The 26,560-nt window shown below is 37.8% G+C and overlaps 2 protein-coding genes across 9 annotated transcripts in view; one reads left to right on the forward strand and one right to left on the reverse strand.

Moving 5' to 3' along the window:
- The window catches only part of ZRSR2 (zinc finger CCCH-type, RNA binding motif and serine/arginine rich 2), a 30,997-nt gene extending 21,853 nt beyond the window's left edge, over window positions 1–9,144 (forward strand). For all 5 annotated transcript variants that reach the window (XM_058535481.1, XM_058535483.1, XM_058535482.1 and 2 more), the window contains 4 exons: window positions 1,634–1,847; window positions 5,432–5,487; window positions 6,259–6,368; window positions 8,651–9,144. In XM_058535481.1, the coding sequence (XP_058391464.1) occupies window positions 1,634–1,847; window positions 5,432–5,487; window positions 6,259–6,368; window positions 8,651–9,126 (856 nt within the window). In that variant the 3' untranslated portion in view covers window positions 9,127–9,144. The remainder of the gene's footprint in view (window positions 1–1,633; window positions 1,848–5,431; window positions 5,488–6,258; window positions 6,369–8,650) is intronic.
- A 2,205-nt stretch (window positions 9,145–11,349) lies between these two features.
- Window positions 11,350–26,560, reverse strand: part of AP1S2 (adaptor related protein complex 1 subunit sigma 2) — a 28,079-nt gene continuing 12,868 nt past the window's right edge. The window contains exons 5-6 of one of the 4 annotated variants that reach the window (XR_009217438.1): window positions 25,588–25,682; window positions 15,611–17,088 (exon numbers count right to left, since the gene is read on the reverse strand). Coding sequence is in view for 3 of the 4 variants with exons in the window: in XM_058535493.1 (XP_058391476.1) it covers window positions 18,578–18,643 (66 nt within the window). In the remaining variant the exon portion in view is untranslated. The other 3 variants (XM_058535494.1, XM_058535495.1, XM_058535493.1) reach the window with 3 other exon arrangements.

Here is a 26,560-nt window from a genome sequence, read left to right on the forward strand (position 1 = left end):
TTTTTTCCTCAAAATTTTCTCTTAACCAATTTTTAACTAGAAACCTAATCAGGAAGATTTTGATGATTTGGAACCTTGAACTACATTTTTTTTCCCTCATTTTATTTTAGGAGAAAGGAAGTAAATAAGAATAAATGCATACAAAATATTTTTAAAAAATATTTTGGTACAACCTGGTCCAGTTTAAACTATGAAAAGGAAATTGTTCATAATTGTTAGCCTCCTTCATTAAATAAAAATTAATTACATTTATCATATCATATACAGTCATGTTCCGCATAAAGACGTTTTGGTCAACGACGGACTGCATACATGACGGTGGTCCCATAAGATTAGTACCATAGAGCCTAGATGTCCAGTAACCTATAGCATCTAGGTTTGTCAAAGTACACTCTATGATGTTCGCACAACGACGAAATCACCTAACGACACATTTCTCAGAACGTGTCCCCGTCGTTAAGTGACGCATGACTGTGATGAACAGGCAATAGTCTGTAGTTTAACTGGGATCACTTGGCTCCTCTCTCCCCAGCCATGTGACTTGGGTAAGTGTGCTTCTTTAGGCCTCAGCTTCCTTCTTTGGAAAGTGGGGAAAATACTAGCCCCGACTGTCCTACCGGGTTGCAAGGATCAGAGGAAAAAAGATAAAAATGCCATGAAAACTATGAAATGTGTTCCTTTAGCTCAAAACTCTTAGACTACCCTATTCTCTTAAGCATTGGGTTAGTTGAAGATTGTATAGAACCAGGATCGTATTGTTCCTTTCTCCTGAGTCCCACATATGGTATCTGTGTGCCTGTCACCACAATCTGTCATGCCAGTGGACCTTCTTCCCTGTGCTTCCAATGTATAAAACTTCCTGAACTTCATTAAAAGGCAGCTGAATGGCATATGAACTTGGAAATAATTCCCAACTTTACCTTTTTTTTTTTTTGTGAGGAGATCAGCCCTGTGCTAACATCTGCCAATCCTCCTCTTTTTTTGCTGAGGAAGACTGGCCCTGGGCTAACATCCATGCCCATCTTCCTCCACTTTATATGGGACACCGCCACAGCATGGCTTGCCAAGCAGTGCATTGGTGCGCGCCCGGGATCCGAACCGGGGAACCTTGGGCCGCCGAAGCAGAGCTCGTGCACTTAACCGCTTGCGCCACCGGGCCAGCCCCCCAACTTTACATTTTAATGAGAGCCAATATATTGGTCAGTCTTAGAACAGTTTTCTTAAGTGTTGAAATTTTTTTTGTGTGTGTGAGGAATATCAGCCCTGAGCTAACATCTGATGCCAATCCTCCACTTTTTTCTGGTGAAGACTGGCCCTGAGCTAACATCTGTGCCCATCTTCCTCTACTTTATATGGGACGCCGCCACAGCATGGCTTGACAAGTGGTGTGTCGGTGCACGCCCGGGATCCGAACCGGCGAACCCTGGGCCACCACAGTGGAAGGCGCGCACCTAACCACTTGCGCCACCCAGCCGGCCCGAAGTGTTGAAATTTGATGTCTGAATGAGGTTTATTATCTTACAATTAAAACAGCCAAGTTACTTGAGTCTTTATCTCAAAGTTTAAAGCAAGCTTTTTATGTGTAATTTCTAACCATCGGACTACTGAATTTAAGTTTTTGTTTCATATTCAGGTGTTCACGTAAACACAATTTCCCAGCATCGAGTCCCACCCTTCTTATTAAAAGCATGTTTACAACGTTTGGAATGGAGCAGTGCAGAAGGGATGACTATGACCCCGACGCCAGCCTGGAGTACAGTGAAGAGGAAACCTACCAGCAGTTCCTGGACTTCTATGACGACGTGCTCCCTGAGTTCAAGAACGTGGGGAAAGTGATCCAGTTCAAGGTGGGTATGCGTAATGCATTGGTTCGCTTCCCGCCAAAGTACCTGGTAGGAGGAGAGAGCTAGGGCATGGGCCCTCTGCCTGGGTGGGGGATGTCGGGCACCCAAGTACTCAGTACATGTTACTTCCTTCTCTCTCCCTTTCCACCCCCCTCATTGCTGATGCAGTAGAGGTAGTTTGTGAAATCATAAACATGTACTAGCACAAGTTCCTGGGTGCCAGGGTCTAGAGTGGAAAGGATCCTTCATCTGTTCAGTACCTTTATGGTCCAACTCTTCCAGCCAATGAATTCTCTGCGTAAGGTCCTCTGCAGATAGCAGTCCCAGCATTCCCTTAGAGGCTGCATATGATGGGGAATGTACTCCCTCCCTTCCTCTGTAGCTGGTCTCATCTAGAACTGCAGTGTACACAGTGTAACACCACTGCACTTACTCCACTTTCCAAGTGGAGTGCCCTTGTTGTTGCATTGTGTTGATGGGACTTGCTTACAACTTCCACCCAAGGTGCATGTTTTTTTTTTGCTGGAGCTACCCAAGAACGGAAATCTTTATTCGTTTTTTTTTTTTTTACCTTGTTTTTATTCATTGGATACTTGCAATACTGAACGTAGTGTTCCCAAAGTCGTCGTTTGTGATGCAGCATTGTTGTTAGTGCCGTGGAGTGGATTCTGACTCCTAGTGACCCTGTGGACAGCAGAGCAGATCCTTGCCTGGTCTTTTTGCTCCATCCTCTCACCTTCCGGCGCTCTATCAAACAATGCTCTGCTGCTGTGCTCCACTGCTATTTATAGGGTTTTTGTGGCCAATTTTTTTGGAAGTGGGTGGCCAGGTCCTTCTTCCTAGTCTGTGTTAGTCTGGAAGCTCCACTGAAACCTGTCCACCATGGGTGACCCTGCTGGTGTTTGAAATATAGGTGGCAGAGCTTTCAGCATCACAGCCACACGCAGCTGCCACAGTATGACAACTGTCAGATGGGTGTGTGGAAGCCGGGTTGCAACGGTGAGAGCGCTGAATCTTAACCACTAGACCACCAGGTGATGCAGCATATGGGGTGAAAAAGAGGCATTCAGATTACACAGAATTATTTTAAAACATTCCTTAAGGCAAGAGTCAAGTCAGATGTAATAGCTGCTGCTCCTGGACCCAGTAGTTGACTCCTAACATAGTGAAGCCACCTACTTTGTCTGTGATTTGATCAGATCTGAACCTGAATAATTTTGTTGTTAGGGTGGGGAAAATGTCCCATAATTTGGAAAAAGATAGGAATAAAGCTGTGGTTTGTTTCTGCCAGTTGGAAATGACAGTGGAAAGGTGGAACAGCCAAGGAACAGAGCCATGCTAACCAGCAGCACTTGTGGAATTCAAGTCTATACTTCTTTCTACTGAGTTCAAGATTTTTAAAAATTCTTTTACAATTTCTCTTTCCCCTTTACCTTTTGTTTCTCTTGCGGGGGCCTTCCTGTCTTCGCACTACTTCTCAACACAACCAATAAACACTCCAGTGGAAGCGCCTGGCCACACACAACACGGTACCACGTTAGAAGCGCTGCCGAGGAGCCAGTGTGCTTTGATTAGCTCTGGGCTCTCAGACGTGTCACTTTACCTGTTCATGCCTTTGCCTCATCCAGAAAGTAAGGGGATTAGACAACATCAGTGGTTTCCCTCGCTGGTGCCTACATTATACTGCTTCCGTGAAGTTAGTGGTGGAGCTGCTCTCAAAACTTCCGACTGGTTAGTGGGAGTCACAGTATTACCTGCGTCAGGCCACACCCGCTAACCACCGTGTATGTTTTCCTTTTGTTTAGAATTCTGTCAGCCAAGCTCGTGCTAATCACACTGGCAGTTATAAATGGAAAGCTGTTTAGTAAATTTTTATTAGGAAAATTTCCAGAACATCAAATTCGTCATGGAAAATTCATAATGGGTCCTTGGGAATCACTGGCTTAAATGATCTCTAAGGTCCCTGGCACAGTTGCCATGGCCTCCTGAGGCCTTTCAGTCTTCCTTCTAAGGGTGGTGTTACAAACTGTCAGTCACTGCAGGTCCCGCCTCTTTTTGGATGCTTTAATAAAAATGCTCTGGAATGAATTTGTAAAATTATAGATTCATTTTGAAAATAAAAGCTAAACATTAGTATGAATATTTGAGGACCTTTTTATACCATTATATAAAACCAAATCAGATTTGTCATTTTTGAAGGCAAATGATGAAATGTTCAACCTAACTAGTACATAGGAACAGTGCATATTAAAATGAGATATTGTGGGGCCGGCCTGGTGGCGTAGCGGTTAAGTTTGTCCGCTCCGCTTCGGTGGCCAGCGGTTCTCGGGTTCAGATCCCGGGCACGGACCCACGCACCGCTTATCAAGCCATGCTGTGGCAGCGTCCCATATGAAGTAGAGGAAGATGGGCACGGATGTTAGCCCAGGGCCCATCTTCCTCTGCAAAAAAGAGGAGGATTGACAATGGATGTTAGCTCAGGGCTAATCTTCCTCATACACAAAAAAAGAGAGATATTATTCGCACCTATCAGGTAAGAAATTATAAACGCTATTAATACCAAGAGTGGGCGAACATATGTGTAAATTAGTAAAACCACTTCAGAGAGCAGTTTGTGAGTACCTGGTGAAGTTGAAGGTACACATAGCCTACAAATTGGCACGTTCCTTCTGGTTATGCACACTCAAGAAATCCTCACACCCGCAGAGATGCAGTCCGGAATGCTCACTGCAGCACTGTTTATTGATGAGAAATTGGAAGCACCTTGGATATCTATCATTAGAGGAGTGGATAAATAAATTGATAATTTGACATATCTAGTATACAGTAGTTAAAATGAGTCACTAAATTTACATGATTACATTTTGAAACAAGAATGTGGAATAAATACTATTTATACAAAATTTTTAAATGTACAAAGCAATACTATACATTTATCAATATATATATATATTTGCATATGTATACATAAATATGTGTATACTCATATATACATAATAGACATACATTTCTATTTATATCTATACATAATCTATATCTTTTATGGCATGCATATGATATATGTGTCTATGCCTGTGTGTGTGTGTGTGTGTGGCTATGGATATTTGTGTCTCTGTAGACAGGAGTGTGTGTGTGTGTTTAGAATGTGAAGGAGATGCCCAGCCTCAGGTTAGTGCTCATCTCTGTGATGGAGGAGGGAGAAGAACTAGATGGAAGGGCTTTGACTGGGTCCTTAATATTTTACGTATTTAAACGTTCTCAGTCAAAAATGGAAAATGTTAGTGTTAAATCTGAGTGGTGTATATGTGGGCTGATTTCTATTCTCTGTATTTTTATGCATGTGTGAGACATTTCATATCTATGAAAAAAACAGAATCTGGATCAACAGGGATCAGTAATTGGGGCCTGCTGTGTGCTGAAGTATGCCTCAAATAGACGTGAGAGTGGGGTGGTATCTCAATTTTGGAATCTTCAATTGATAGCTACTTTTGGTACTGTTGGCCTGGACAAAGTGCATTTGATGACTGGTGGGCTTCTTTTCCTTAGTTGTTTTTTGTTTAATGATAGACTTCTTCATTGCTCCTTAGGTCAGCTGCAACTTGGAACCTCATCTGAGGGGCAATGTGTATGTTCAATATCAATCGTAAGTATTCTGAACATAAACATCTTTATGTTTTGTCAGTATAGTGTTGTAATTATGTTGACCTCTGAGATTTTTCCACTAAATATATAGCTTTCATATGTAGTATTTTTAAAAATGTAAATTTTAAGAGCTGATATAGAAATATAGCAGAGATTAGAAAATAATACATTTGTATTTCATTCTTTGTATATTTACATAGTTTTGAATCTTTTACAATATAGTTTTTTTACTTATATAATTTTAATAGTTAAAATACAAACAGAAAAGGGATAACTAGAACAGAGAATAGAAAAGTATAAATTGAAAGAGCCAGAAATTGAAGCCCCAAGTAATCTCAGCGTGCATTTGGCCCACTAAGAAAGCAGTTAATGTATCATTTCTGCTTGTCTTGCTGTTTGCTTGGGCCGTGCCATGACTAATGGGTTAAATTCACCATTGTAATAACAAGAACAGCATCCAAGCTGAGAAAGAACAGGCTCTGACAATGGAAAACGCTTCTGCATTTTTAATGGTCCAGTCTTTTGGTTTAAGAAGCTTTGACTCAAGCCAATTTCCATGCATCCGAACCTCTCCGAGGGTTAGTAAAAAGGGTTCCTGAATAAACTGTGAGCTTTAGGAGCTTGAATGCTCTCTTGAGGATGCCCTAGGTAGTACAGAAGCAGTGGACTTGGTGGTCCTACAATAAACTAATAAAAGGGTTAATGAACAATAGGATTAATCTACATATTAGAAAGTTGCTGTAAAGTGCATCTTTTAATTTGTGGTTTAAAGGGAAGAAGAATGCCAAACAGCCCTCTCTCTGTTTAATGGACGGTGGTATGCAGGACGCCAGCTTCAGTGCGAATTCTGCCCGGTGACCCAATGGAAGATGGCAATTTGTGGTAAAATACAACATGATGACTTTTTTCCCCTGTTTCAGAAGTGTTTTCTATTCATTGGCTCCCCTCACTGGAGCTGTTTTTTCCCCTTTTATCCCTACTGAATCTTCTGTCATCTCTGCCAGCTAAAACATTACCTATAACATTTCCTGCCTTACTTGAAATACATGCCTTGGGGCAGGAGAGACTGATTATAGCTGGAGGATCTGGTGAGGGCGAGTTCAGTCGGCCTGACTCATCGTACAGTGGCCTCTGATCAGGAAATGAGTCAGTCCTCTGAGTAGCCAGCAGTTCTGAAGGGCTGGTTCTGTTTTTTTTTTTTTTTTCCCGTTTTTCTCCCCAAAGCCCCAGTAGATAGTTGTATGTCATAGTTGCACATCCTGCTAGTTGCTGTACGTGGGACGCCGCCTCAGCATGGCCGGACAAGCAGTGCGTCAGTGCGCGCCCGGGATCCGAACCCAGGCCGCCAGTAGCAGAGCTCGAGCACTTAACCGCTAAGCCATGGGGCCGGCCCCAAGGGCTCATTCTGTTTTGATTTCTATCAGATGGGCTTAGCCAAACTGTTTATTGTGGAAGTACCTGGAAGCAAAGAGACGGAGCTCCCCCCATGCCTCCTGGGGCACTTCTCTTCCCCTTTGCTTTGCACGCACTTGCTTAAAACCTTATTTAAAAATCTATAAAGTCTGAATATTTGGCAACCTGGTCTTAATGGATGCTGTCACTTAAAAAACATTTATTGGGCCGGCCCCGTGGCTTAGCGGTTAGGTGCTCGCACTCCGCTGCTGGTGGCCCGGGTTCGGATCCCGGGCGCGCACCAACGCACTGCTTCTCTAGCCATGCTGAGGCCGCGTCCCACATACAGCAACTAGAAGGATGTGCAGCTATGACATACAACTATCTACTGGGGCTTTGGGGGGAAAATAAATAAATAAATAAAATCTTTAAAAAAATAAATAAATAAATAAACATTTATTGAAAGGAAAAAAAAGATTTTAGAATGCCTTGCTTTACACCTTAAGTTTAAGGGCTTGGGGGCTGAAAAAGATGGATCTGTTTCTCCATAAAAGCGGTTACTTTTGTCAGCTCCTGGAGGGCCAGTGTGATTTCAGTGAGGTGCTTCTGAGTGTGACTTTGACCCTCCCAAAGCAGGAGACTATTTCACTTGTTTTTTTAAATAACAGCTTTCTTATTTTCCCTAGTAACTAATGATGTTGAGCATTTTTTCATGTCCTTATTATTGGCAATTTGTGTATCTTCTTTGGAGAGATGTCTATTCAGACACTTTGCCAATTTTTAATTAGGTATTATATTTTTTTATTATTGAGTTATAAGAGTTCTTGATATGTTCTACAGACAAGTCCCTTATTACAGATATGATTTGCAAATACTTTCTCCCATTCTGTGGGTTGTCTTTTCACTTTGATCATTTCCTTTGAAGCATGTAAGTTTTTAATTTTGATGAAGTCCAATTTATTTATTTTTCTTTTTTTGCTTGTGCTTTTGGTGTCATATCAAAGAATCTATTGCTTAGCTCAATGTCACGAAGATTTACTTGTATGTTTTCTTCAAAGAGATTTATAGTTTCATGTCTTACATTTCGGACTCTGATCCATTTTGCCTGACTTTTTGTATATAGTAGGTAGTATGGAGGTATTTCACTTTTAACTGTTTTACATAGTTGGAGAATTTATTGCTTTAAAAAAACCTTGAAAACCCCAAAAGGACCTCTAAGTTCAAGTAGATTTCACCTTGGACAAGAATCTTCCATATTAGAAGCACTTGGTAAATTTAAAGCATTAGGCCAATGTGTATCATCTTCTTAAAGTGTAAAGGAAAATACAGGATCCTTCACTTATAATAGGCTCTCTCTCTTGGCTAGGGATCTGTCCTGCTGCCACCACGCCCTCAAAGCACGCTGCCACGGGGGCTCCGAGGGTTGGTTCTTCACTGTTAATTAGGGATCTACATTGTCAATCAGTGGGATGGAAACCCTAGAAAAAATAACGTGGCCACCATTTGTTTGGTTGCACTCCACACTGGAATCGAGTAGGGGAAAGGGGTAGTCTAGTTAATTCAGACTTCTGATTTGTTACTTTCCACAGTGCCATTTGTTAGAGCATTGAATTTTTTTGAAATTCTGGGAACCAAAATTATGACATCAATTTATGTAAATTAAGTAATACACAGGAGAAAATAGTTCTATCACGTTTGAACATCAGAGATGTACCTTCTAAAAAGGATAAGGTGCCAGCCATAAATGCTACGTCCTTACTATGCCATTGCAGGTTTATTTGAAATACAACAATGTCCAAGAGGAAAACACTGCAACTTTCTCCATGTGTTCAGAAATCCCAACAATGAATTTTGGGAAGCCAACAGAGACATCTACCTGTCTCCAGATCGGACTGGCTCCTCCTTCAGTAAGAACTTGGAGAGGAGAGAGAGGATGGGCCACCATGACAAATACTACAGCAGGCCGAGGAGGAGGAGAAGCCCTAGCCCGGCCCATTCCTACAAAAGAAATGGGGAAGCAGAGAGAAAAAGGAGAAGTAGTCACAGAGGGAAGAAATCTCACAAACACACATCAAAAAGTCGGGAAAGGCACAGTTCACGGAGTGGAGGAAGAAAAAGGGCCCGCAGCCGGGGCCGGGGCAGCCGAAGCCAGAGCCGCCGGAGCCGCAGCTCCTCGAGGTCCAGGAGTCATGGTGGGAGGAGGTCAGGTAGCAGAGACAGAACTATTCATAGTCCCAAATCCAAATAAAGCTATTTTGTTCTTAAATGAATGTGTATCTTATTTATTACGACTGCTACATACTTGGATAGAGGGTTCTGAGCTCAAATGGGTTAGCAAGCCTTGCAGAACCCTATGTAGCCCGGAACCCTATTTAAAAATACTTTTATTCTCTGATAATCACAGTGTGTTTAGTATGAAAAAACCTAGAAAACATAAAATATATAAATAACATGAAGATTAGCTGTAATCCTAACTCTTAAAGGTTAACAACCAGTTAACACTGGAGCATTGCTCTAGTCTTTTTTTCTCTTCTTATGGGTGTGTACACACTTTTTTTACATCAAGATCATATATGGCTACAGTTGAATATGCTTTTTTTCACACAAAACATTGTCATATTTCATCAAGCCCTATTCTTAATGTTATCTTTACTCACTGCATAGTGTGGATCTCTCAGTTTATTCAACCATATCCGTATTGTTGGATTTTTAAGTTATTTTTAATTTTGTACTATTAAAGAATTCTGTGCTGTAAACAATCCATCCTGTGGTGGATTTCCTTAAATCCTTGCACACATTCTGATCATTTCCTTAGGATAAATTACATCAAGAGATAGGAATACGGAAGTATTTTCAAATTGCCCTCCAGAAAGACTACAAAAGATTTATCAACAATAAATTTTGCTATTCCCACAACGCCAAGTTACTTTAATCTTTGCCAATTTGGTAAATTTTATGTGTTTAACTGTTGGTTTCTGTATGTATTGGCTAAGCCAAACACCTTTTTCTGCATTTAATGCCATTAAATTTGGTTGCTTGCCCTTTATTAATAATCTATTGGATTTTTCTACATGCAATAACTGAACAGCTTTTTAAAGTTCACTTTCTCGGTTTTAAAGTACTAAAGGATAGCGTCAATTCCCCCTCCCTCCACCCCCATATTCGCGGTCCCTCCTGAGCTGGAGGCTCTCCATTAGGGTGTTCATCTTTTTTATAGTGTGTTGGAGAGTTCTTCATATAGATGTCTTATTTTTGTCATTTTCAGGAAAATTAGGGACATTGCTACTGAATATGCCTAGCGTTAAAGCAATTCTGGTAAAAGAGAAGAGTGGTCAGAGAACCTTCTGTAAAAAAAGCTTAAGGCAAAATATCGTTCTTCGATTTTCAGATCATAAAAAAAGATGCTCTCACTTCCTTATAAATATTTTATTTTCTTAGGAACTTGCTTTCCATTGACATACTAGGGATCTTGAATTTCAGAGTATGAGGCATTTGGCAACTTGAGATTTGGAAATAAGCACTTAAGGATGCACAAAGTACTGAACTTACCAGAAATCAGATAAAAGAAATCTCTTCAAGATTGGGATTTCTGAGTGATATCTGTTGAAAATGAGAGTTCTTTAATCTGTATTCTACAAAGGAAAGGAAATATGTGGGCTAGAATACATTTTACTTTAAATATTGATTTGTTCCGGCCTTTAAATGCCTGCTTTACCCTAAAAATGATTGAAATTTTTCTGTAATTAACTACTGGATTCACTAATGCTGAAGAATTATCGCTAAATTCATTATTTTTCAATACTTTCCTAAATACAGCCAATACACAATTAAATGTGGTATTCAAAGGTGAATAGTCTTAATAGATCATAGAGGGAAAAAATAAGATAAACACCAGCTTGTGCTCAAGGTAATTATGAGATGTTCGCGACTTTTCCCTCAAGTGTTAATGGGCAGTGTGGTATGGGGGGAAGGAAGGAGCAGTTTTTAAATCACTGTTCATTATCCTGATAAATGTCCATCTTGAACTTACATGTACTAATGTGTTTTTTAAACTTATAACCTGATTACTATTTATGATTCAAAAATTCCAACTCTACACTGCCAGCAGAAGCCCATAGGCCTGTTTTCAGTGAATAAATAGCTGCGTATTGGAGGCTCTTTAAGTCAACAAGTATCTTTTTTTTTTTTTAGCAGACTAGCAACTTAATTTGGTGGTAGTTGTTTCCCCATTCTTAAATAGCCTCGTTTTAGTATGTAACATCTCCCATCTGTATAATAGGAGGTCCTTTAACTATCATGATAACCAAAGCTTTGCTGCTTATATGAGGCAGTAGTTTGCAAATCTCAGTCCACTTCGGCAGCTGTGCTAGCACCTCCAGTTCCTGGGGGGAATCCAGTGGATTTGGAACACCTTTGGTTACCTGGAGTAATCTGAGTTGTTCATTCAGAAAGAGTAGAAAAGTCAACTGCATCAAGGTTTTAAAAGCGGCATTTATTGATTGAAAATAAATGTGTAGATAAGCTCTCAGTAGCATGGAATCCACATTATTTTTTAATGAGCTTTAAGTACATGAAGACTCCTTAAATCTTCCACCAATTATCTTGTGTGTGTGCTTTTAACAACCACGTTCAAATGGAGATGAATGTTCAACATTTTACTGAAAAAAAATTAAAAATTCTTCCTCAGCAGCTCTCCATAGTTTGACAAACTTTTGGAAAGAGATAAAAACACACTACAGTGGGGTACGTTGAACATTTATTACAACTAATTGGCGATGTGATAAGACAATGCTCACGTGGCCTGAATATCGGTCACAATCACAACAAAGCTTAGTCCAGCCCAGCAGATACAAATGAAAGTGTAAGCCGTGAAGACATGTTTACATACCTAGAAGTATGTAAAAAAGTGACATGGAAACAACTGTAGAGCTTTAAAAAATAGAGGGCCCCACTAACGCCATTTTACTTCATTCAACTCTCACTTTATATGAAAGGTGGTGTCTGTTTATATAAGACTTCTGATAACTAGGCAGTGCCATGGGAGGGAAGGAAGCTGCCCTAGAGTTTACAGCACTTACTTACAAGTGGAGGGAATCAATAGGGGAGCAAAATAAATTTAGCCTTAACAAGCATCCCAGAAGGAATATTCGTGCTTTAATGACTTACACAACACTTTGGGAAGAGAGTAACACATTTTCTGTAAGATACTGTTATGAAGAATTCCTGGTTGTCAACATTTCCATTTTATTTTGGGGCACGAAAAACAATCCAACTAAGTGACTAAATGATTATGACCACAAATAATTTATCTCAGGAGTCAAATGTTCCTTGGCCTTAAAAATAATGTGCTCACTATTATGAAACGGTTGATCACTGTTCCTTGTCCCCGGTTCAGAATGTCTAAGAAAATATTTAGTGTAAAACAGCATTGTTCCAATTTAGTCATCTGTGTATTCCCTTTGTTTTATGGTATGTAGTTTCGAATAAGGGTCTTTGGTATAAATTTGGTATTTTTTTTTTTAAGTTTCAACATGGTTAAATTTTCATTCGATATGTCACATATCAATTCCCTTTATTCTCATATATACTGAAATACTGCACGAGTCTTTGGCTTCATGAAACCAGGTTTCACTTTATAATTTAAGTTTCCTTTGCCAAAGACAGTAATGAAGAAATGTATATTGCCTGATTGTGTCATTTTCATAGATAGACATAGAGAAATAGACCTATAAACTTTAAAATATTCAGAAAAGGTACTTTGCTTTTTCTGCATCATTCTAATTGATATTTAAGTCCCTTAAGTTACCACTTGATTAGCCAAAGTTCCCTTAAAAAAAAAAAAACTTGTGTAGGCCTGAATGAAGCAGCTTAGCAAAACAGTAATACTGACAAGACATCATCTTACACGATTAGCTAACATGGACATGAAGGCAGTGACCATCTACAGTGTGTGAAATGCCACAAGAAGTCATCAACAAGGGAGGAGAGTTATGTCAGTCCAATTTCTTCAAGAACACTACGTGGGGTTTCAGCTTCCTGTGGAGGGAAAATGTGAGACTCTGGTAAGCAGATCTGGGGAGGCTTGAGAATGTGAAATTGACACCGAAGGGCGGGCAAGTTTCACAGAAGAATGCAAGCAGTTCAGTGGTATGGGCGCATTCTACTATTGAGAGCTGGTGGTTACTTAGGGTTTTGCGCCCAAACACTGGAGACCACAGAAGGATATTTTTTCAGCATGCACTAAATACCTACTGATTACCTACCAATGTGCTGCGCACCGTTGCTGGAACACAAAAAGCAGTCAAACCCACCTCGAACCCACAGGCAATTTAGAAAATCATTGCTACTGAATTATCTACAGGAAAGGTGAGTTATCTTAGTGGCAAAATTCAAAACCTCCCCTAAATAAAAAGCAGGCAAAACCTCCTGAGTTTTCCCCAATTCTTCACATAATTTTGTTTTCCATGTTTTTTTTTTTTTGTCACATGTATTTATAGAAATGTCTCCCTGAGTTTTTACTCAGTTTTTCACTTAAGACTTAACTGTCCCCAACAGCAAGGCTTCAGAAACTCACCTTCCCAGACCTCCCCAGGGCAACCAATGGTTTCAGTGGAGGCAACATACAGAAAGAATGCTCTGGGACAAAAGGCATTTTTGTCCTATGTAACAAGCAATACTCATTTTTAAATGTCAAAGGAAGACAAAGCAGGCATATCTAGAAAAAAATTATTTCAAAATTTTCCAAAGTGGCTGATTTTGCAAATCACAAAATAAAAAAGTACCCAGTGGGTCAAATTCCAGGTATTAGTAGCAACAATTTTGTAATTAAAAGGAATACTATATTTTAATGGAGAACAATGTAATTTTTAGTATCCAATAATAAATTAACTTACTTTTGCATCCTAATTGTGGTACAGCACAAAACAAGGAAAAGAAAAATTATATTAAACCATAAATCCACACATTAGATTTCATTGTATGTAAAGCACTACATGGAATAATCTTAAGTAATGACTAAACTCTGCGGTCTGTTTCCTTTTTTTAGAAAACAAGGATCATAGTACTTACCTTCCTGTGTAGAGATTAAGGGAGATAAGGCTTAGCGCCTGACTTAGAGTGCTCAAGGAATGTTAGCTGCTATTGCTACACAACTGAAATCGAAATGAAGCCATTTAGCACTGAGTACTAAATGAAGTACCATAAACCAAGTCTCTATATAAAGTTCATATGATGACCTTTTAGTATGTTTGTGTATTAATGAAAAGTGGGTAAAAATCAGCTTTGGTGAAAAAAGGCTATTTTTTATGAAGTATTCTTGCCCCCCAAAATTGAACCTCAACCTACCAAGCTACAGATCTAAATATACAGGGAGGATCTGAAAACAAGTTAAACATCACCACAAGATTACAACCAGCCACACACAGAAGAGAGGAAATTCCACAGCATAGGTGACTCAGTTAAAAAAAAATGGCAAAGGGGAAAAACGCAGAGGAGTTGTTAAAGATTAAAACAGACTTAAGAGACATCAACCAGGTACAATGTGAGCCTTGTTTGGGATCTGATTCTAATGAACCAATTATAAAAATGCATTTTTCAGACAATTAGGAAACTGAACCAGGAATAAGATAGTAGGAATTGTTGTTAGTTTTTGGGTGTGGTACTTGTCTTAGGGATCCATACTGAAGTATTAAAGTGCAATGATAGGCTGTCTAGGGCCTGCTCTAAAATGCTAAGGCAAAAACGGGAGGGCGATGGTGGATGAAACAAGTTAGTATGAAGAGCATTGAGTCGATGGCTGCTGAAGCTGAGGGATGCATAGGCGAGGGTGCCTTATACTCTTCTATTTGCATGTCTTGGAGTTTTCGTGATACAGTTTTTAAAGAAAGTCTAATGGAAATGATGCAGCACTCCCAAGAGTGATGTAAGACAATCTCTTTCATTTATAATGTTAAGCTTTAAGCATTAAATATACCGAAACACTGACATCTGAATCACATAGATATTAAAGGAAACAATTTAAAAATAATCATTTTCATTTGATGTTAATTTTTAAAAACATCATACAACCTCTAATGTATTTAAGGATGCCTACATTGAATCCTATAGAGTTAACGTTATTAGCTTATCCATGTAAAAATGCTTCCCATCCTATCGCCCAGAGCTGGTCGGATGCTCCCCTGTGTGCTCACTGCCTGCAATCTTATACAGCATTTCTTGAAGAGAACCATGTTGTTTATAAAATACACATTGTTTAAAATATTTGTACTTTCTAAAAGGCCTGGTTTCAAAGGATCATTTTCACATTCTATTCCTTTGAGACTTGTACAAATAGTAGAGTTTTTTTTTTTTTTTTTACAAATTGTGTTTATACTATAAAATGTAATTTTCACATGCTCACACTGAAATTGTAGCTCAAAATTACCTAGAAAAACTATTATCTAAAGTGGTCAAATTCATAGAAACAGAAAGTAGAATGGTGGTTACCAAGAGCTGAGGGGAAAGGAAAATGGGGAGTTGTTTAATGGGTACAGAGTTTCAGTCTTGCAAGATGAACAACTTTTGGAGATCTGTTGCATAACAATGCGAATATACTTAACACTACTGAACTGTACACTTAAAAATGGTTAAGCTGGTAAATTCTGTTACGTGTTTTTTACCATGACTTATAAAAACTAAAATATAAAATACATCATCAAAGGGATGAAGAAAAAAGTCATTCACATGAGACAAAGTACATGCAATACTTTTATTTTAGACATGCAAGGCAAGCTATTTCAGAATCTACTAATTTAAAGCAAGCAGCTGTTATACAGATAACAAAAGAAGCAACATCTTGTTACAGCTCAGCACACAGCATCCAAAGCAAACAGGCATGAGACAGTGCATATTTATGCATCATTAAAACCAGATGAATAACATACTGCACGGCAAGGCGAGGGATGGAGGAAAAAAATGGAAATGAAAGACCAATGTTCCCGAGTGCTTTCAATGTTTGATGCTAAATTTCTCATTTGACAGCCCATCCAGGTGCTTCACATGTAATGCCATACAGCGAGAATGGTCAGAGTGGAAATAACTGATCTGCACACCTGCCTAATACACACTTCCATGGGTCTTCTTTCAGTGGTCAACCAGTTTGAGCATCTTTTGAATTCGTTGTTTAATGATAGCCTAGTTAACTCAGGCTTTAACCACTCTAGATATAAACAATGAATTATTTGGTACTTTTCCTTTTATAAAATATGTTGCATGTTTTATTAAAGTATACAAAATAATAATATTAAAGGTTTTAATAGAAAGATAAAACCGTAATTAACAAATCATTAAGTATTTAAATGAAGAGACTTAATATAAAACCATAACTAGTCAAATAGTATTTAAATCGAATATTAGAATTTTAACTATATAAATAAACTCAGTATCAATACTTTGAAAGAGTTACTTACTATTGAACAATAGATACTGCCGAAGAGACTTTTGACATAGCTTTCTGATAGTTCTTAAAGGGATTGTTCAATATTATACAGCACAAATGTGATTCAATAAATGTGGCACTACGAATTACCTAGAAACTGTGAATGTTTTACCTTAAATATTATATAATAGTACAGATTTTACTTTCTTGTATTATTTCCAAATACACTTATGTGATACATTAGAACACATTAGGCTCATACAGACTGTAACGTAATATAATCACACTCAATAACTATAGTTTGGGTTTTTTCCCCAACATTTGAAGACCAAACCACACTATATATTATGGCACTCCTTATTTTGACCTAGCATTTCAGCTGTATTTTCTTTGGTAAACATTTTAATGATTGCTAGGTTTTCCTCTTACAAGATTAATCACAGATGGTTCATAAATGATGACATTTATGTGTTTAAGATGAAATATTACTCAAAACACTCATAAGTCATATTTTTTCAAGAAGAAATTAAACCAGCTGCGAGCAGACATAAGCTGTATGAAGATCACACATAGAATGAAAATAAAACAGAAAAGAGGAATAAGAACAGGAAAAAAATTACAATGTAAAGGTGTTGGTTCTGAAATGTTCTATTATTATTATACAAGATAATCAGTCACCAAGCTGAGGATATTTTCTTTCATAAGTATATCAGCTCTCTATTTCCTCTGTGAAATTCTGCATACACGATGAGTAGTCATTTAGTACACAGGGACATTAAAATATTCATGACGTGGCTACAAAAGAAATGCATATATTCTTACACACAGTATACAAACCGACATAGACACAATCAGATTTCTAGAATGTTTAGTGCACAGTAAAGAAAACTTAAATTTCTGTTTTTGTTCTTTGGTTTATGGCTGAATATTTAACTTCTAAACAATGCCCAGGAGTTGAGATTCATCTTTTATAATTTTACTGTATATAATGATAATCAAAATGATGACCTATGTCCTACAAAATCCTAAAGCACAGTATTTACTAAGAATGCACTGAAAAGATTTTCAGTGTAAGTCGTCTGGTCAATACTGAGTTAACTGAAAATTCAATTAGAATACTCCCTCTCACCAGTGTTCATCAGGATTTTATTACACGAAGTAAAGGAATTTAATCCCTTAATGAAAAGCATTACATCCTAAGGTGACCATAAACTCACTTACAGATCCTAAAGGAAAATCTTTCCCAAGAAAAGCCAAAAAGTAGTCACCCATTTTAAGTAGCAATGGAGGGTTTTACAGTTCACTTAGCTTAAAAAAAAAAATCTAAAGACTATGCCTTTGAGACTAAGGATATTTCTTTTTAAATAATCCTCAAGATAGATTTTAAAGAACTCTCCAAACATATCTGTTAAATGCCTATGCCTACAAACGTATCTAAAAAGATGTTTCTCACATCAATGAGATAACCTGAGGTGAGGTTTTCAATTGACCCTAGAGTGCCCAGAGATAGATTTCTAGGGACTCCAAGAACCCCCTGAAACTAGAGGTAAAATTCTGTCCAGATTTTCCTGAGAAGAGGGCCCATGGCCCTTCAGACTCTCGAAGGGAATATAACCCCCGCCAAAAGGCTTGTGACTCAACAAAGTTTACAACTGCTTATTTGAGTGCTTTTAAAATATCTTCAATTTTAATATTCATTCAACTCGGCACTTTGAAATGTTAGGCTACAAAGTCATGCAAACTGTCCCAATAAAATATGCAACAGATCCTTTATACTTATATAATAACCATTAAATACAAAATCTGAGGAGAAAAGCCAGTTAAATTTTAATTCTCAGATAATTCCTAAACAGTTTAAAGAGATAGTTGTCCTTTTTTCTCACTCAGAATAGATTTTAGTGGAACGAAGCAGCAAGTTACAATAATAATATTAACAATAAATTAAACCTTCAAATGCTTCATCTTCTTATAGAAGCTCTCATTTTCATAGAGGAATTCTATTTCTGTATCAATGGCATTACTGATTCACAGTACTTAATACTTTTTTGTCAATGAACCTCTGAACCTATTTCAATATTCTTTGTGTAAAAAATAAATTATAAGCCCCAATGATGGATCACTATCAGAGCAAAATTCTCTATGAAAATATCAATTAAATGAAATAACCGAGACTATCCTTTGGGATTTAATATAATTAGACTTTTCAGATGTTAAAATATAAATAACAAACGACAACATTATATTACAAACTGAATTCATATATCCTACTACATTTTGATGCATGTCAGTACTCCAGAATGCTTTTTTTACATCCAATGAAACTCCTGCTATGATACATATTCTCTGTTTTCTGGAGAGAGAACAAGAAAAGTTTAAGTCTGTCAACCTTTCACCTAAATAATACCAGTTCTTTAAGCCCTTATATTACAGCTTTTAATCTTTTTGTTTTCTCTTAATTTTATATCACACCATGTAAAAACCAACCATGGAGAGCTTACGCCCATTAAAAGAAGACAGAAAGGTAGTTTCCCCAACAGTGTTGAGTCCAGAGCCATTTGTCCCCATAGGAGACTTACTACGAAAAAGAAACACTTCTATAGGAGCAATTCTCAACTGTGACCACCTGGGCATTTCTAACAGACCTCTGACTGCCTTTAGGAAAGGGAAGGGTTGATGATAAGCCAAACTATTTTTTACAGCCAATGATCCATATTACTGTACTTAAACAAGGAATTAGCATCTATCAATTGCGAAGAATACTCTTTACAGGGAGAAAACTCTCTTCATTGGAAAAACATCCTTTGAGAAGAAAAGAAACTCTAAAATGCACAAAAATAAATGTATTCTTTTACCACTTTTAAGTTGCTATAACATGTTTTAAATAATTTCCCAGTTTAGACTGCTAGGGTTTGAAAAAGAGGTGCTATAAATAAATGCCTTAATGACCACTTAACATTTAAGGTTGATTTTTAACTAAATGATAGATATGCCCATAATTAACCAAGTTATTTTTTCTCTTACAAAGAAGATACTATAGTGGATTATATATAACTCCATTATTCTGGGCTCTCATACCACCAGTACATCTTATGAGTCATGGAATAATTATATTAATTAAGAATTGGGGAGAGTGAGAGTCAAGTCTGTCATAACACACAAGGGGCAGAACTAGACTACTCAGCAAACCGAGTTGCTGAATACACTAAAACGCCAGCGATTTAGATTATGTGGGAATAAAGGCCAGAATGAAAATAGTGAGAAAAAAATTAATCCAGCTGTGTTACACAAATACAAACCACAAGTTGCTCTCAGTACAGCTTCATTGGAGACCTATTTTTTGAATAAAGATTAGACGTTTATTATTTCCAATCTAAAATGGGCCCTCAATCCTGGGCAATCCTTTTGCTCATCACTGATTTGCTCTCCATTAAGTCTATTCCAAACCCTCAACCTTTTCCTCAAGTTATCTACCTCTTCTCTTTCTCCTCAGTCCCCAGCAGCTCTCCCCTAGATGATGTAGTTTCTCAAAGCCAAGAAAATGACAACTTTCTCAATTTCGCTCATCCAACTCAAGAGAAAAAAAAATCTACAGCTTTACCCCATTATCTCCTCATAACAAAGGAAGAAGACGACTCGTCTTGCCCAAGACCAATGCTTTTGATTCCATTCCCATTCACCCCGCAATACCCTTTTCCCTTGATTCTATTCCTGTTTTTCACCGCTGTCTGCATTAGCTCCTTCTCCTTAGTGTACATGTGTGCTCAACTGTCCTCCATACTAAGAATCATCTTTTTCTCAATCCCCTACAAAAAGGGCCAGATGTGGAGAGTATAGGATAACAACTAAACACAGCAGAGAGAATTAAGTTACACCTGCTCTCAAAACCGCCTACGTTCCTAAGAAAAGACAAACCTTAAAAATTCCCAGATATTCACCATACCAGGCTGATGACACAAAAGTAAAACGATCTGGGAAACTAGAAGGAAAACTGGTAAGCTAGCAATTATCTGAAGGCTTAAGTAAACTAGTGGTATTGCATCCAAAATTGAAAACCTAGTCTCCTGATTTTCTCTTTCTAGTACACAACGTAGTCAAAGAGAAAATAATTTACATTTAATGAAAAATAAAAATAATAAGTGTAATTTGAAGTTACTGCTCTACTCCAGTTTTTCTTGTAAAGGGGCTTCACTTATTCCTTGTGCTATAAAGTAGTATCCTTTGTCCTTCACGTTCTAGAATACGATGGTACTTTTTATTGCCCCCTACTGAATTCTGTGGCAAAGTCCTTACTCTCAACTCTGGAACCCTATTCCTTGTGCTAAAGACCAAACGGCTGGCGAGTATCCAAACTCACTAAGATCTATTTTTAGCAATGAATAAAAAGAGAGAAGAGCTGAAAGCAATTTATAAGGTATCTTTTAGATGACAGGGCTCACGGTGTCAGTCTTATTTCATGAGCAACTGTGAGGCACTAGGAAAGTTGAGTGATTTTTTTATATTAAGTTAGCAATGAGTGGCAAGAGCAATATGGTTGCTCCAGATGGTTAGTGTCTAAAATGGCCAAGAGCACACGAGTGTTTTACCTTACATGTTGAAACTTTTTTAGCAAATTCTACTCTAGTTTTACCTAATGGAGCAACACAATGTATACTCTTCCATTCACACAGCAGCATTTTGTCATTTAAAAAAACTTATAAATTTAAAAAATTTGTATACTTATATACTCCCCCCCCCCCAAAGCCCCAGTAGGTAGTTGTATGTCATAGTTGCACATCCTTCTAGCTGCTGTATGTGGGACGCGGCCTCAGCATGGCCGGAGAAGCGGTGTGTCGGTGTGCGCCCGGGATCCGAACCCAGGCCACCAGCAGCGGAGCATGCGCACTTAACCGCTAAGCCACGGGGCCGGCCCCTGTATACTTATATACTTATAGTACATGTTTGTTTTATATTTCTAGAAAGGAGGGGGGACCTCAAACATTTTCAGAGGTAATACTGTTAATGTCCTGCTCCTAGATCTTTTCTCACTTGATATCCTTGAGTATCTTTCCATATCATTACATAGAAATTCATCTCAGTTCTTTTACAGCCAGGGAACAGTTTCATGTATGGCTGTACTGTAATTTTCTTAACCTGTTTCTCACTGATGGGCATTTGGGTAAGTTCCAATGGCTTAATGTTATACTGAACATGTGTCTTTGTGTGGCTGTATATTTCTGGTGGATAAAATTCCTTGAAGTGTAACTGATGGTCAAAAGGTGTACACATTTAATGGTTAATAGATATTGCCAAATTAATCCTCCAAAATGGAATACAAGTTTAAGTGCTCACAAGCAGCAAACAAGAGGGTCTCTCATCTTTGCCAACCGAAGAAGAAACAAACCAAAAAAAGGTCTAATTGATATTTTATTTATTTATTTATTTTTTTGGTGAGGAAGATCAGCCCTGAGCTAACATCTATGCCAATCCTCCTCTTTTTGCTGAGGAAGACTGGCCTTGAGCTAACATCCATGCTGATCTTCCTCCACTTTATGTGGAACGCCGCCACAGCATGGCCTGACAAGCGGTGTATTGGTGTGTGCACGGGGTTCCAAACCCGGGCCATCAGCAGCAGAGAGCGCACACTTAGCTGCTATGCCACGGGACCAGCCCCTGATATTTTAATTTACATTCCTTTAGTAAAAGGACCATTAGTTTTTTCTTTCATCTGTGAATTACTTATTCATATCTACTGCTGTCTTTTTCTATTGTGCTGTTGATCTATTTCTATTACACTTGTCTTATAAATTTGTCTTAAAAATAGTGATGGGGATAACTACATCTTATAAACCCTCCTCTAAAACCCATTAGTGATAAAATACTAAGGACAAATTACTTTCTCTGGCAGTTAATTGTACTTTTTAAATAAAAAAATCAGAATAATTAACTTAGCAAATATAACTTTAGACTGTAAAGAAATAGTTTTAAGCATATTTTAGGGTAATTGTATTATATTTGCCTTGGTCTTCCACTTGGATCATAACTTGAAATGCCCTAAACTTAATCAGGGTTTTCCAAACATAAAAGATTTATTGGAATCATTGAATTCCAAATATTCAAACTCTAAATATCTTTACTAAGTAAATTCTCTAAGGCTAATAGAGTACAAAAGAACAAAAATAAAGTCTATATGTACAATAAAAGTCTATATATGCAAAATCTGGTCATTTAAACTATTCCTCCTTTAAGGAATCATCAAATCCCTAGGGTGGATAGGGAAATCAGCAGAAAATTCTAAAGTGTTCTAACTGCCTGCATGGTGTATCCAATTCTGCTTCCCGGTAAAAACTCAATTACCTTAATAGACATTAACAGATTTGGTTGTTGTTGAGGAAAATTATCTAGTGACATCCCACAAGCTTTGCTGTGGGTTAGGTATTCAAGTCAACCACAGATTATCTCCCCAGGCACTGGGTATCAAGTAAAGGTAATTTCGGTGAATGACAGAGGTGATTTTTATAACCATTTACGTGTTCTTAAGCACATTTGTGCTTCTTTCACAATTTTTAGGGTTTTTTTACCCCCTCCTACTTCTGATTCATTTTCAGCCAGTCATTTATACTCTGGACGGTACATTAAATTGAAAAGATGTAGCAGTCTATAAATGTAAGTGGAATTTATAAATGGAATCTTTATATATTCCATTCCACGGTGTTACATTAAACCAAGGTTTCTCTACCTGGCACTATTGACACTCGAGGCTGGATAATTCCTTGTTCTGGGAGGGCTGTCCTGGGCACTGTTGGATGTTTAGCAGCATCCCTGGTCTTTACCTACTAGATGCCAGTAGCACTCCAACGCCAGTTGTGACAATCAAAAGTGCGTCCAGACATTGCCCAATGTCCCCTGAGGAGGCACAATTGCCCCACCCCCCACCCTAGCTGAGAACCACTGAGTTAATCTAATTGCCCCTGTTCCGTGGGTAAGATTATGTTCTAGTGGCTTGCCTATATTTGTTAATTTTTCTATAATGGGAATTTTTATTTTAAAAAAAGGCAACAGAGGAAACAATAAAAGAAAATAAAAAAGAATATGTCAGTGGGGGGAAAAGAACTCAAACCCTGAAATTTTTCTGAAAGTACTCTTTAAAGAAAAAAATCACCACCAACAGCTAGGAATATGCTGTTTGCAGGTCCCAATCCCAGGGCTCATGCAACCAATTTAGTAGATCAGAATCAGCATTGAAAAAAAGAATAGAATAGAAAATGTGAGACTGCAAAACAAAAAATAAGAGTAAGTATTATTTAACAACATATTTTTTTGGTTTATGTGTATGTAACTATTGTGATTTAAATGTATTTATTACTGTGGGTTCTTGTCAAATACTTTTGAAAATCAGATTTACAATTACTGTATATTTCAAGTTATCTCAAATTTTCATTATTACAAATAGCCCAGAGTAGGAAGAGTTGGCTCAAAATGAGCTAAAATGAAACAGCAAGGGGGGAAATTCTCAAAATTCTTTAAAGCAGACAAATAAAAAGAGCTCAAAAAAACACATAAACATACAGCAAAATGATTACAACCTGAAAACCAGTGACCAAGGACATTGGCCAAATTGTTTCTTATTAAATGTAAAATGAAAGGCAAGATTTGTTCTGCCTTCTGTTTTTTCTGTATCTGCCATTCTGTATTTTCCATTTCAAGCATTCATGTAACCAAACCTCACTTAGCCAGAATTTGGTCTAGCACACCCCAATCAAGTTTACCTATAAAAAATTAAAATATGCTGTCATAAAAGACTACAGCTTTGCTAACTTTTAACCCAATTTAAAAGAAAAAGGTTTAGGGGTCGGCCCGGTGGTGCAAGCAGTTAATTAAGTGCGTGTGCTCCGCTGCGGCGGCCTGGGGTTCGCCGGTTCAGATCCCGGGCACGCACCAACGCACTGCTTGGCAAGCCATGCTGTGGCGGTGTCCCATATAAAATGGAGGAAGATGGGCATGGATGTTAGCCCAGGGCCAGTCTTCCTCAGCAAAAAGAAGAGGATTGGCAGATGTTAGCTCAGGGCCGATCCTCCTCACATACACACAAAAATAATAAAAATAAATAGGGGCCAGCCCCGTGGCTTGGCGGTTAAGTGTGTGCGCTCCGCTACTGGCGGCCCTGGTCTGGAGCCCGGGCGTGCACCTACGCACCGCTTCTCCGGCCATGCTGAGGCGGCATCCCACATACAGCAACTAGAAGGATGTGCAACTGTGACATACAACTATCTACTGGGGCTTTGGGGAGAAAAAGGAGGAGGATTGGCAATAGATGTTAGCTCAGAGCCGGTCTTCCTCAGCAAAAAAAGAGGAGGATTGGCATGGATGTTAGCTCAGGGCTGATCTTCCTCACAGAAAAAACAAATAAATAAAAGAAAAAGGTTTAGGCTTAAAGGTTTTAACATAAACAGTGGTAATTATAAAGGAATTACAGTAATTTGTCTTATTAAAGCAAATCCTAAGAGGATTTACATCAATGCTTTTTGCCGTTAAATGATATTGTATATAGCTGAAAGCATCTGTTTTAAAACAATGTAAGATATTCTTGAGCTTGACTAGCATGCCCAAATATTCTTAGTCAGCAAGATTTTATTTAAAAAAAAAACCCAAAAACTTTATATTAAAAGGCATGTTATTAAATACCTCAAGTACTTATTTGCTTAAAATAATTTTGTTACAAAAGATCATTTTTTAAAGAAATCACTTTTTCTCCTAAGAGTCTTACCTTTCCATTTTTATGAAGTCCAACAGATTTATTAATTTTTACTTCCACAAAATGTTGCAGAGTACTAAGATATATCATGCAGGCCCAGCACTAAAACAAATCAATTTCAGCAGCACTAATTCTCCATAGAGCACCACTTTCTAGACGAGGCAGATTAACAACTGCGAATCCATTAAATCTATTCATAAAGTGGATCATCTCGAAGTAGAAGCAAATTCATGAGCATAATGTTTGCTTTTGGTATCTCACTTATTTTTCATTTCTCAGATTACTTCAGTGAGAAACAATACCAACAGCAAACAAAGCTCAAAAGGAAAACCCCCACAAATTTCAAAATGATGCTGTTAGTATAAAAAATAAAGGGTGACACATCTCAAAGCACTGATCAACACCATCATGCATCTACTGCTGAGGGTTAAAGCCCAAAGCCCAGTATTTAACCATTTGATCTTCACGGATCAAGCAAGGACTTAAAATCATCTCACGTGCAACAGTCTTTGCATAACACCCCACTTTATCCATGCCACAAAAATGGTAAATTTAGTAGTTACCAATAAATAAGTTGGGGGTCAAAGGGACTAAAGCCTTAGACTGCTCTTTATCATAAGATATCCTCAGACAAACCTCCCCATTCTTCATTCTGGCTCTATAAAATTAAGGAGCAGAGAAAAATGGTAAGTGCCTGATTTTGCAGAGAAAATGCACTCTATATTTCCTTTGTCATTATGTTTATAAAATAAATCCACTGCACCACTCCCCCACACCCTCCCTCCCCAAAAAATGTAGCTTAAAATAGGTATTTAATTGGTGGTGGAGGAAAATGTTCCAAGTATTGCAAAGAATGTCAATTTAGTCATCTCAGCATGTTGCACCTTAATAATTCAGGAATCAAGTTAAGTATCAGTGGCATGTTAAGAAAACATGTTTTAAATTCCAATAGTCAAACATTAAAAATTGGATAATAGACCAACTTTTCTGGGCTTTACCCCCAAATGGTGACACAGACTAAGTGAATACTATATCCCAAATTCTGTATTCATACAACCAAATATCAAAAGGAATAAACGTAGAGTTCAGTCTAGAAATGTCCAAACTGAACCCTTGTTTACCAAGTGATTAAGTAACACAAAAAAGATATCTTTATTATTTAATCACAGTCTGATATTTTAGCAATTATTATTTGAATACACATTTATGTTATGTTCTCATTACTGACTATAATATGCTAATAGAAAATCTACTTTATCTACCAACTGTCTGCCTTGTTTGCCTATAAAATGAAGGACTACCTAAACAAACTACATGACGTTTATACAAATTGGGTAAAAGGGAAATTTTAAAGAAATTTTTCTGAAGAAAATAAACATTCATAAGGATAGAAACATATATTACACAAATTAAAAAAGGACTAAAATCAAAATTATTTCGTGATCTGCATATATCTTTAAGCCAACAGATATTTTCATTATAAATTAAAAGTCATCTTTGGTGTTTAGAAATAATCCACTCAAATAAAAGACCTGA

The sequence above is a fragment of the Diceros bicornis genome, chromosome X, assembly GCF_020826845.1.
Source record: "Diceros bicornis minor isolate mBicDic1 chromosome X, mDicBic1.mat.cur, whole genome shotgun sequence".
NCBI classification, from domain to species: Eukaryota; Metazoa; Chordata; class Mammalia; order Perissodactyla; family Rhinocerotidae; genus Diceros; species Diceros bicornis.